General features: G+C 37.5%; 1 protein-coding gene across 3 annotated transcripts in view; it reads right to left on the reverse strand.

The window, feature by feature from the left end:
- LOC139621272 (phospholipid-transporting ATPase ABCA1) overlaps nt 1-12,013 on the reverse strand; it is a 166,579-nt gene that overhangs the window by 16,310 nt on the left and 138,256 nt on the right. For 2 of the 3 annotated variants that reach the window (XM_071477566.1, XM_071477565.1), the window contains exons 49-50: nt 10,608-10,851; nt 4,431-4,783 (exon numbers count right to left, since the gene is read on the reverse strand). In XM_071477566.1, the coding sequence (XP_071333667.1) occupies nt 4,658-4,783; nt 10,608-10,851 (370 nt within the window). In that variant the 3' untranslated portion in view covers nt 4,431-4,657. Of the gene's footprint in view, nt 1-1,013; nt 1,095-4,430; nt 4,784-10,607; nt 10,852-12,013 lie in introns of those variants that run through there. The other variant, XM_071477564.1, reaches the window with a different exon arrangement.

Consider the following 12,013-nt stretch of genomic DNA (forward strand, 5'->3'; position numbering starts at 1 on the left):
TAAACCCATAGGTAAACAGTTGCAGCACATGATCACAAAAAAGAAAAATAATAAATGAAACACAGAGGCAAAATCATTAAAATTAAGAGATCATTTTAAAAATCTCTCCAGACAGGCAAAAAATCCAAGTTCCTCTGAAGTGTCTATAGTCGTTTGACTGCAGTGAGACGAACAGAGACATTGTTCCAATTACTACCTATTCCAGACAGCCTATATCAGGTACCCTGAAGCAAGAACAGCAAACTCACAGTACAGAGGGTGATTATAGTCTGAAAGGTGGCAGGAGCTTTCTGTAAAGCTCGTCTGTCGAGCAGATCATTGAATCTCCTCTGACTCCTGTAATCTTCCCATTTCAACTGACTGTGCTTTTTACTGTGTTCTTGTACTTGACAATGAGATTGGCAAAATGTCAAGTCATTAGAAAGAGTATTGTATGTACAGTATGATTTATAAAGCAGAGTAAAATATGACTGCATCATTCAAAAAGCTAAACTTAACAAAAGCTAAACAGAACCAAAACTAAATCACTTGATGACAAAATGAGGATACACTGTCAGGGATGTTTTTTTTTTTGGAGGAAGCAATGACAAATCCAACTTTCTTGAAATGGAAAATGTCTTTTATATGTTTTTAGCTGGTGTTCCTGGCTGTATTTTTCCACTCTATCATTTCATGCCAAATAATAATGATTACTGCTTCATAAAGTGTGAATTTTCTTTGAAAAGTGATGCCCATGGAAGGGGGGAGACAACAAAATAGACATTTAACGAACAGTTTGTGCTACATGGGGAAAATCAGGTCTTGCCCTCCATGTTTTTATATATATATACTTGTCTGAAAAAACACTGCAGGGAGAGAATCAATGGTTGAAATGAATTAACAGCCTGCCTTCTCAGTACTGCACCCACAACTCTCCTGATCTGTAATGTAACCTCTGCTCATAAACCTCCTACGTATTACACTGGGATGAAATGTGCTAGGGAATAATGGCAGAATGTGACAAGTAATCTTACCTTAAGACTCGAGTTTTATCACCTCTGTGAAGTTCCCACCTGGCTGATTGCCTCTGGCAGCAAGCCCCAGAACTCAGCGTTCTAATGAGTAAAGAAAGAGAAGAGGTGTGAGACATGAAGGAAGCCCAAACATTAACTCAAGACCCTCAAGTCAAAGAAAAACTTTACCTGGCATCAGATTTCCTACTGCATGAGGAAAATATGAGTTAAGTGGCAGTACATATCAAACAAGTCATTATTATCCTTCATTTTGGGTATTTTTTTCAATTAATCAATTTGTTGTTTAGTCATATTTTATGTGAAAAGTGTAATTTGGTGGAAAATAGTGAATAATGTCAATTACTTTCTCAAAGCCCAAGGTCACATTTTAAAATCAGTTCTTTTGTTAAAACCCAACGATTTTCAGATTACAATGATATAAAACAGAGAAAAGCTGCAAATGATGTCATCTGGGAAACTAGAACCAACAAAAGTTTGGCATTTTTGATTGATAAATGACAAAAAAAAAACAAACACTGATGTCCCCCTAGGCACAGGAGTGCTGTTTGCAGTATGTTCCTCTGGGCCAAGAAAATACACAGTAAATAATTTAGCTAGGCGAAATACAGCAGAAACTCACAGAGGACTGTACTTTCCCTGTCTTCATCTGACTGCCACTCATAAGTGCATCTAAGAGAGAAAAAAAAAATCCATATGCATTTATCTCTATAATTTAGACTGAAAAGTAGAGCAGACACTTAAACAGATCCATTGTGATTTGATTGTCTAAAAGGAAAAAAGCAAATTGGTACTAGAAATGTTTTTACAATGACATAAAAGTGAGACATCTTAATGAACCGAAGGATAGTCACCACCAAAACAAGAGCTACGTATTTTGTGATGCTAAAATTAAATTGGGAAACCAATTTGTTTAACCTTAGGCATACTGGCTTTGAATTAGCTGGAAAAAAAGGTAAAATAAATAAATAGAAAGCCCACACACTCTAAGTCTCTACATGATAGTTTGACAAGTATATGGATTCATTCTCAGCGATCCGGCAGACAAACTGTCTCGTACCCTTTGGAAAAGGAGCCACTCAGCTAAATGTGAAATAAAATGCCTTACCCACTGAGGTGCAGTCTCAATTCCTGCATTCCATGGTCTGAGGTATAGGATGGATGTATGTGAGCCTGCAACTGAAAACTCAAAGACAGAGACATGAAGGAGTGAAAGAAATAAGACAATAAAGCAGCATGTACAAAGTTGACTTTCAGTGGACAAATACAGCAATGTACAAACATTAAAGTCAGAGTCGTTTTACAATTTGTGCAAATGTTTAATCATTTGTCTTGGCATGAAGCAATATTCAGTGCAAATAGAATCCATTATTCCTTGCAACGGGCATGATAGTAATGTGAGGACTTAGCAGAGCATACAAATTATATCACACTTCAAAAGTAAACCAGAACCATTCAAGTTAAGTGCCAAGTATTATAAGATACAAGAGAAAATAGCTTTTGGGTTTAAATCATTAAGACACTTACAATCTCTCAGTGTTGTACAATACAGTTAGAATATAGCAATGAATAACTCTTACATTTGAATGCAAAATATTCCTGAGTCAACATTGCACATAAAACGTTGTTAAGTGGCACAGCAGCTACCTGGCCCAATACCTACTGTAGAAACAGAATTACCCCTAAGGCTATATCATCAAGTAAAAACACAGTTTATGTGGTTACAAGTAACTCACTTTTGTGGCTACCAGGATCACTGTGTAAGCTAGTATTTACCCATTTGCGAAAGCTAGTCCTGGATGGTAATTGAGTTTAGAACAGCTAATTTTTTCAGCCTTTAGCATGGAAATATATGTAGCTATCACATGTACATTTAAGACCCTTTTACGATATTCTCGTTTTAAAATGACTCAACTGGAAGCACGAAAGGGTTATCTGACATTAGTTTAATTAGCTGGCTAGTTGTAGCTGTTAAAACAGCCCACAATGGTTGTCATTTAAGCAAAATAAAAGGATGATGGTTAGATGCCTGCTTTTGTTTTCCACTGTCTCAAATCAAGGACCCATTGTTACACAAAATGACTAATATTTTTGAGTGGTAACTCTTTTGTCATTGTAAACACCAAATATGCAAAAGGATAGCTTCACTGGAGCAGCAATAGTAGCCTAAATAAGGGGGCCAGGACTTAGCAAATGGTCAGTTATAATAAAATTGTCTGTATACTTGCATATCATAAGATATCTTACACAGCCTAACATTGCAAATAATGTACGTTGCTATGCAGACTCATCAGTGATTGTCAATGTGATTTTCAACATTTCCACTGGGTGTTTAAAAGGCACGCTGTGACAAAACATATACATATTTTTAAGCAGAGTTCTGTACATGAGATGGATCCTGTATTATGTGATAATGGCAATGATAAAACACACCACTGCCAATAAATTTTTTATGACAAAAAATTCTTAGTAATGAAGTTTAATTTTATTCTCCAAAAAAATAATGAAGATAGAAAGATTTCACAAGGAAATGCATTAAAAATCTGAAAATATAGATGTGCTCCTACATTCATTAGTAACGTAATGTTTATGTCCACTTACATTCATGATCACTGAATGTAATGCAGCATCAGAAAGGCTCTGGTAGTAAGCTGTAATTGGTGCACATATGGGATGTGTTGCCTTTCTTGCAGACCAAACATGTTTGACAGCTGGTTGACACTGACTGACTCTGTTTTGTCCCACTGCTGTAACCTCAGCGTCATTCATTTAACACTGTCTACCGCTGATTGGAGGCTCACTCAGACATTCAAAACCAACACATTGTTATTAATCATTTCTGCTCAGAGGCAATCACTGGATTGTTTATCAGCATATCAGAGTGCCAAGGTGAAACCAACTGTGGATAATTTTTTTTTGCCATTTGTAAAAACAAAATATTGCAGTAGTGAGTCAAATATCTGCTCTGATCATTTCATTGCTAGCAACAATAAGTTAAAATTTGGTGTGAAAAGACATCAGGCAAGGAGTTTCTCTTTTATATAGATAGTTCAACATATCATCATTAGAATCCAAAGCAAATGTAAACAACTGGTAAAAATATAAAACCTATTTTAATTTGAAGGTCAGTGCTGAGGTATCCTAGGTGTTGTGCAAAGTGTGATGCTTTCAGGGAAATTGTTTATTTCTAACACTCTCCTGAGGTGTATATATAGACCAGCAGTACACCCCAAACAAAACTGAACTGACATGTTGTCCATGTCTGTTGAACTTCTGTCAAATGCAACATTGCAACGACATGGTTGTATATTCTTTTTACTCCAGACCTATTCATTTCATGGTGTCCCAGCTGAGTGGAGACTATATGATCAGTGCTACAGGTGTAGTGAATCAGTGTCACCGCATTTCATAGTGCAAAAGTTTTACATTTAATGCATTTGCGATTGATTATTTTTAGGTAGACACTACAAAAGTTAAGTCAACATACATTTGAAAGGTCTGCCTCCACACAAGTGGTAATTATGGCTAAATACAGTGCATCGTTCATTAATCCATATTGTCTTTTATGGAAAATCAGACCCATTCAATTTTGCTTAAGGCATATTGATACCCCACTTTAAGTGTCATGTTATTCTTTCCTATGTGCATTACACCTTCTCTACTTTTTGCGAGGTCTTCACAACCTGAAATGGCAGCTCATCAGAAGTGTCCACTGGGTTGTCGTAGGCCTGAGAGTCTTCTCCTTGCTGATGTCTTGCAAAATTCACAAAAACCTGGAATATCAATGAAGAGGAGAAAATATTTACAGGTGAAGGCAAGATAAATGCTTACACTAAAATACATGCAGTACTGTAGGGCCTGCGTACATTTCTCTACCCATCTAATTTTTGATCTCCCCCACCCTCTGCCTCTAAAACAAACAAATATAGTGGTACAGACATCGGGGTGCATGTGAATGAGTTGCCAGACAAGGGCTATGAAGCATCAAGTAAGCGACTAGGCTCACACAGTGAATGTCAGTTTGACATCTTTGACCAGCTGAGAAAGAGAATAAAACAATCATTCTTCTCGCTGTGATGCCCATTTAATGTCAGAAGAAATCAATCCTATGGCGTTCATAAAAAGCTGTGTGTATTTCATTGTGCTGTAAACATCGCTGTAGTCCAGGATTTTTACTCTCTTAGCATTAGCTGTCTGTTGTGGTAAAGCTACACAAAGAGTGTGACTCCACAGACAAAAGCAACAATGAGGATCATATAAAATGAAAGAGCATTGCTTTTTCATTACAAGACTTTCAGTTGGCTGTGCGAATATAAAAGGATATGTGAATTACTAGATTGTATTTAAAATATCAATGGAAAAAAAATAAAAAATAAAAAAAACATCCAGAACATTTCAATGAGAGACTATTTTGACTTCATATGAATGGAACCCTCTTCTCATTGCAATAAACTCAGCCAAATTAAAGGGAACAGAGAGTAAATAAATGGGACAGCATATATTAACAAAAACAAACAATAGCATCTTTTCAGGGTTTGGTTTATGAAAAGCTCAGAAAATAAAGACAGAGTAATAAAGATCTATCCTGTCTGCCTTTGAAGCTTCAGTTTTTAATTAGTCAATATAATCTGTAGTCTTGTAATTTAATGTTAATTATAAAGAAAAAAAGCCTTATTAACATTTGCAAACTTCATTTTTTGAGCAAGGAAGTGGTTTGCCAATTACTGTGATGTATTTGGTTTGGCATTACTGTGTGATATCTTTTTAAGTGAAAATGTAGACTGGAGGCATTTGCATTGCTCATGTATTCAGCTATATTTATTTATATACATTAAAACCTTTCAAAGAAAAAAAGTTTGTTGTTGAAAGAAACACACTTTTTCACTTTCTTGCAAAGAGTTAGATGAGAAGATGGATCCTACTTTAATGTCCGTTAAGTAAGGAGCTAGAGCCAGACAACGATTAGCTTAGTTTAGCATAAAGAGGGGAAGTAGGGGAAAACAGGTAGTCTGACTCTCTCCAAAGTATAAAAATTTGCCTAACAACACAACTAAAGTATACAATTTAACATGCTATATCTCACTTGTGTAATGTGTACATTATTTTTGGTTTTATAGTGGCTATGTAGTATAACTATTTCTTGTTAACCAAAGACACTGCAAAACCTTTCTGTTGTTCAGTCGTAGTTGCACCTGATAAAACTTCCTCTAAAACAACAAAATTTTAAATTTGGATAAAGCCAGGCTAGCTGTTTCCCCCTGTTTCCAGTCTTAATGCTAAGCTAAGCTAATTGCCTCCTGGCTATAACACCATACTTAACACACAGACATGAGACTGGTATCTATCTAGCACATAAATTAATTTCTCAAAATGTCAAGCTATTCTTTTGGGAACCACATAACCACAGAGCAACTGAGCAGCTGAAGCATTTGGAGGTTAAATGCCTTGCTCACAGGCAGCTGCCATTCAAATTGTTGACTTCCAGTGAAAACCTTGAACCGGATTATGGTACTTAATCCACTCGGAGGTAGAACAGGTCTTTGCCACTTCATCTATTGTATTTCCAAAACAAAAGCAAAAATTTTTATTCAGACTGTTTGTCCAGCTATCATTTTGTTGAAATTGGGCTCCTACATATGTAAAGCTTCCTGATGAAGAAAGTGTTAAGTCTAAGCTCCCAGAGCTGGGGGCTCACTACACCTGCAGAATGCCTCACGATAAAATAGGCTTCTGTTTGTGTGATGTCAGACCATCAGCAGTGTGGACCAAGGTCACAGCTGTCAAGGCATCTTATCAGGGGAGGATAGGTAAGAGGATAAGAATGACAGTAGCAACAAATACACCCTCTGCCCATCTCTCCCGGCCTCTGACCCTGCCAGTAGCTGATATTGGCTTGTTGTGCTGAGACATGCAGAGCATTTCATATTCATAGTCAGGGCTGTATAGTTTTGCAAAATAATTTATAAGCACTGTTTGTATTTACCTTTCTAAAATTTCTTCAGTGGAGCATTTTTGACTGAGACGACCATGGTAAATTGATCTTCTGCTTTGTGATGTGATCTTGCTCGTAATGTACTTTTTGTATTTAGCCAACCATCCATTCATGACCTGAAAGTCATGCACCAGTGCTACTGAGTGGCATTTTCTTAATAACAGATGGATACAGGCATTAATTACATTACAGAGGGTGCATCTGGGTGTTTATTTGATGCCCGCTGAGGCAGAACAGAGGAGGTGAATGATGCTGAATCACCCAATTAACTTTCAAAGGAGTCCTTGTACAATGTGAAATGGCATATACATACATGCCATTCACATGTCTATGTTCTCCACTGAGTTTGAAATTATTTTCAGAGGTGGAAGATTTTGCTTTTATAGCCTGTTAGTCTTAAAGTAGACAAAACACCTGAACTTAAATAACCTTTAGCATTTAAAAATAGCTTTAAAAGGGAAAATTACATTACATTATGTAACACTTTACAATAGCTATTCTTAATGTTCATAGTAAAGTGGCCGTTAATAGGCATTAGTTCATGCCCCTGAACCTCATTGGGCATGAGTTATTAGGAACGAGTTAGGTATTATTAGGCACAGTTTAAACCTATACTAATTAATCTTTGGTCATTTGGGGGCTGTGCAACTCACATTAAGTTAATGTAGGAAACACATCACACACAATACGTGGTGGTAGAATTTGGAAATTTCATTTGGCATCACATTTCTGATGAATATAGGTCTAATTATTTGCTCTCCTTTTAGGTCTGCTTTACTCCTAAGAAAAAGTCTCTTGAGCTGCTAAATCCTCCATAATGTTTACCAGCTAGTTTCTAACCTTGTTTGTGTCTGCTATGTGGTGCTGGGCATGCTGTGTGGGTGGGTTTGGGGATTTGTGGGTTTATCAGAGCTTCTTTTTTTTTTACTGGAATGGGGTTGATGAGAGTGTCTAGACTGAAACAAAGTAAAGCTGTACAAACCAAAACAATAAGCTGAAAATGTTTGTTTTATTTAAAATGTTTTATTTTAACAATGAACTACTGAGGAATTCAAATTTTATATTTTTTCACATGTAATAAAGTGACAGTGACCTTGGTTTGTACAAGTAACATTCTCATTCTCTGATGTTTTATACTTATTTTCATTTGACTAAAAAGGGCTTACTGCTGGAATATTTGTTAATTTATGACATTTTGGTTTATTTGACCTTCACTGGGTACATACCAGTAGTAGAGAAGACAGTGCAGAGGACATTTTTCAGTTTTATTCAAGTTAGCTATTTTAACTGGAGAGTTAATTATTTAGGATACCCATACCAGGGCTGCAGCTGATTGCACTTAGATTAGGAGGTAATAGGATAAGTGTAAATTACTTTTACAATGGAAGGGTAGGTTAATCAAAGATGGCTGTCCTCAAATGCCTTCATAGTATTTTAATGTGGTAATAGAGAGGAAGAGTTTGAGATGTCAGATTACTTCACATTCTTTCAAACATATTGTGTATAATGAAACTAAAAAAGTGGCAAAATACATTCAAGTTAAATCACATAGGAGTTCATAAGATAATCAATCATAAGATTGCAGGAAAGTGTTAGCGATAAACTGTGCAGCTGTTTCACTGGTGCAGTAGTGACAAAGTGGACCATTGTCCACACATAAAGCAGAAAATACTTCACATTCCTACCACACAATCTGCTCCTAAAAGACAGTTTAGAAAGTCACATTTTCCTCTCAAATGCTCTGTCTGCTCTGCAGTGTCTTGGCCATCAGCGTTAACGCCTGAGCCCCAGGCTGTGCGGATCAATATTAATTGTAGTGCAAGTCGGGTGTTATACTATAGGTCAGGGCTCTTCTCTATAAATCATCAGCTGAAAGGTGACTGTTTAGGTCTCCACAGGTTCTCCAGTCCTCCCCTCTGTGTTTTAATACTCTGATCTACCGGTCCAAGTATGATTTATTTACTACCTCTGATCTGGTAAATATTGACCAGTGCAGATGTGGGGCAAGCTGACGAAAAGGAAAACAGAAATTACGGAAGGTTAGAGGTAATAGTATGGCTGAACGCCAACAATTTCTGAAGCATAAACAGGGTTCAATTAAAAATCCTTTAACCAAATCTGACTCTAAACCAGACCAAGTTTAAGCATTTAGCCTTACACAATTTCCTTTCCTGTCATAGTGGAAGGCTCATCTCCCCCAAAAGCAAAAAAAAGTTTTATCTCAAATTAGGGGTTATCCACAAGGGATTATGATGATAATGACATGCTTAACATCCCTGCAGTATTCTTTATGTCACAGAATTTGAATTAAATACAACAGTTGCAGAAAACAGATTAATGCACAGACAATCATTCAGTCACTCACTCACATCTCTGTCTGGATTTCTCTTTAATACAATAAGAGCCTCTTTTTCCCTCCATGGTGGAGTGGAGCGATGACCCTTCTGGACCCCTCAGAGGTCATCCTCACCTCCCACCTGGTCATCTGCTGCTGAGCTAATGGCAGTCTTGCAAGACCAGACACACTCACTCTCGCCTCTGTGTGCCTGATTGAATTGGGTCCCTGTGGCCATTTCAAAAACACAGGGTGAAGCCAGACCATAACATGCAGGACTTGGTTTATCTCACCAATCTGGGCAGGCTAAGGTACTTGGGCTGGAATAAAACAAGGGCTCTGTCTCGGGGGAGCTTTGTATATATGTACATATATATAAAAAAATCTCAGTCTTGATCAATACTGGGACGGGGCGGCCAAACTATCTTGGCTACACAAAGCCCAGCCTAGTCCTTGGTCACTCTGACAGCCTAAATGGGAGAAGACAATGTGTAGGGAGTGATAGATCTTTAAATCTTATCCTGGATGGAGCAGACTTGCATTAACTGAGAGCACTTAAAATGCTGAATGCATTGATTAATGACCTAATGATCTGTTAAACTGAGCTGTCACTCCACAGAATTACAGTAGGACAATAGAAAATGGCCCCAGATACTCTATAGCTCTGTCCATGTAAGAAGAGAAATTTTGAGTCAAATTGTGCACCTCCTGCTTCTGCTCCGGCTGAAACCAGCTAAAACTCTTGCTTTGCTTTCAAGCATAATCACAAAATGACTGAACAACTCCACTTCCATGTTCAGCTCCACTATTTTGTCAAAATACAGAACAAACAAATTTCCCAATGGGATTTAGAGGGATAAACTACATTTGGATAAAGAGAAATGTGTCATTGCTGCATCTGTGCCTTGAACAAGCAGAAATGTTTTACACATATGGAGCCTGTGTGTAATTGCTGATTAGAAGTGTGTTTTTCCAATGCATCACCTCAACAATGCAAAGCATGTGCACAAATCACAAAAGAATGGACTCTCTCTCTAGGTAAAGCCTTGTGAATATGTTTTGCAAATATATGGCTACCATTTCTGATGGTGGAGACGAAGATCAAGAGACTTGAATAAATGCACTACTGGCTTTCTATAGTGGTGACAATGGTAACAATCACCAAATTTATATTCAACAATCAATATGTGTTCCAGTCTTAAGGGAAACTAGTAATATTTATAGTTAGCCAAGTTAAAAGAAACACACTCATCCATTTCCTTGGACTTACCTGATCCAAAGTGGTCTGGGACACAGAGTAGTCCTCCACACCCAGCCTCTCCTGATGGCTGGTGAACTGGCTGAAGATGGTGGACAAAGCTCCCTGTGTGTATGGCAGCTGATACTGAAGCATGTTGTGATGTTTCTCCTTCAGGACACTGCCTGGGTAGGTCTGCTGGACAAAGTCCTCGACTGGCCTCAAGGCAGGAGGAGAGCCACCAACCCTCACAATCACTGTGTAGCCATCACCAAATCTAAAATGAGAGTCCTCACATAAGTTCAAAAAAAAAAAAAGTGCAAATGAGCATAATCAGGACTCGTCATCTAAGTAATGAAATTTTCCCCTGTGGTTATATAGTGTGGTGGATGTGATGTGTGGAGGAGAAAGGAAGCAAAAGAGAAGACATATTTCATATTTGCCCAGCCTTTTCAAGCTTCCTGGATGTGGTGAGCTGGAGGAACGGGTGAGTCACAGCGTCAGTTCAAAAGTCCAGCAGAGTTAGTAGCTGATGAATAAACTTTTCCACCTTTGCAGTGGCTATAATTCAAGTAACTGCAGGTATAAACACAATGTTCTACACCAAATGTAAAAAAACACATTAATTTGAATCAGGCAAGAGCTAAAAAAGAGCCAAAAAAGATAAGACAGAGTTAGTTTTATTGGCCTTTAGTCAACAACTAACCCAGGAACAACTTAATTTCAAGTACCTCTTGCTGCCAGACAGCGTGATAACCTCTGGTAACCTGGGAATTTACAGCTGCACTCATTGATTGATTTATACATTGAACAATGTATCAAAAGATGTAATATGTGAGAGGAGCTGCTTGTAACAACGAACCTGTGGAAAATTATCACTCAACTTCTGCAGTTCTTCTCAGCTCTACAGAGAGATTTAGCATCGTTCAGCTAAATGTTTTGGTTTGACTCTACTGTCATGGCTAAGTCCCACCACTCTCATGAATTTAGCTTCAAGGTGCAGCAGGCAGCTGTGCTCAACAAAAGGGCTGGCTAAACCCAGAGGCAGATATTTCCCTCTGGAGTTGCTGGACACCAAAACAGCTAAAGGATACTGAGTATTGGAAATACATTTGGCGAGCCAGTAGAAAGATGACTCAAAAACAATGTTAATGAGTGTCTTACTGGTGTGTAAATAGCCAACTGTTGCTGCCAATAATGATTTGGTGATATATGTCAATGTTGTGATTACAGCTTTTTCCACTGCCAGACAGTGGCAAACATCAAGAATAATTAATATAATTAATCACAATTTAATCTGAACATAAAAATTCTGTCAAAATAATCTAAAAAAAAAATGAAGCAAAACTACACATTATTTGTATCATAAGTAATGCAGAGAATATTAATGTGTATATAAATGGTTGCTTCACTGAACAACCATGGTTTTGAAAATGTGT

Source organism: Trachinotus anak, unplaced genomic scaffold (assembly GCF_046630095.1).
Source record: "Trachinotus anak isolate AG129_WGS33_773 ecotype Australia unplaced genomic scaffold, CSIRO_AGI_Tana_v1 ptg000005l, whole genome shotgun sequence".
Lineage (NCBI taxonomy): Eukaryota > Metazoa > Chordata > Actinopteri > Carangiformes > Carangidae > Trachinotus > Trachinotus anak.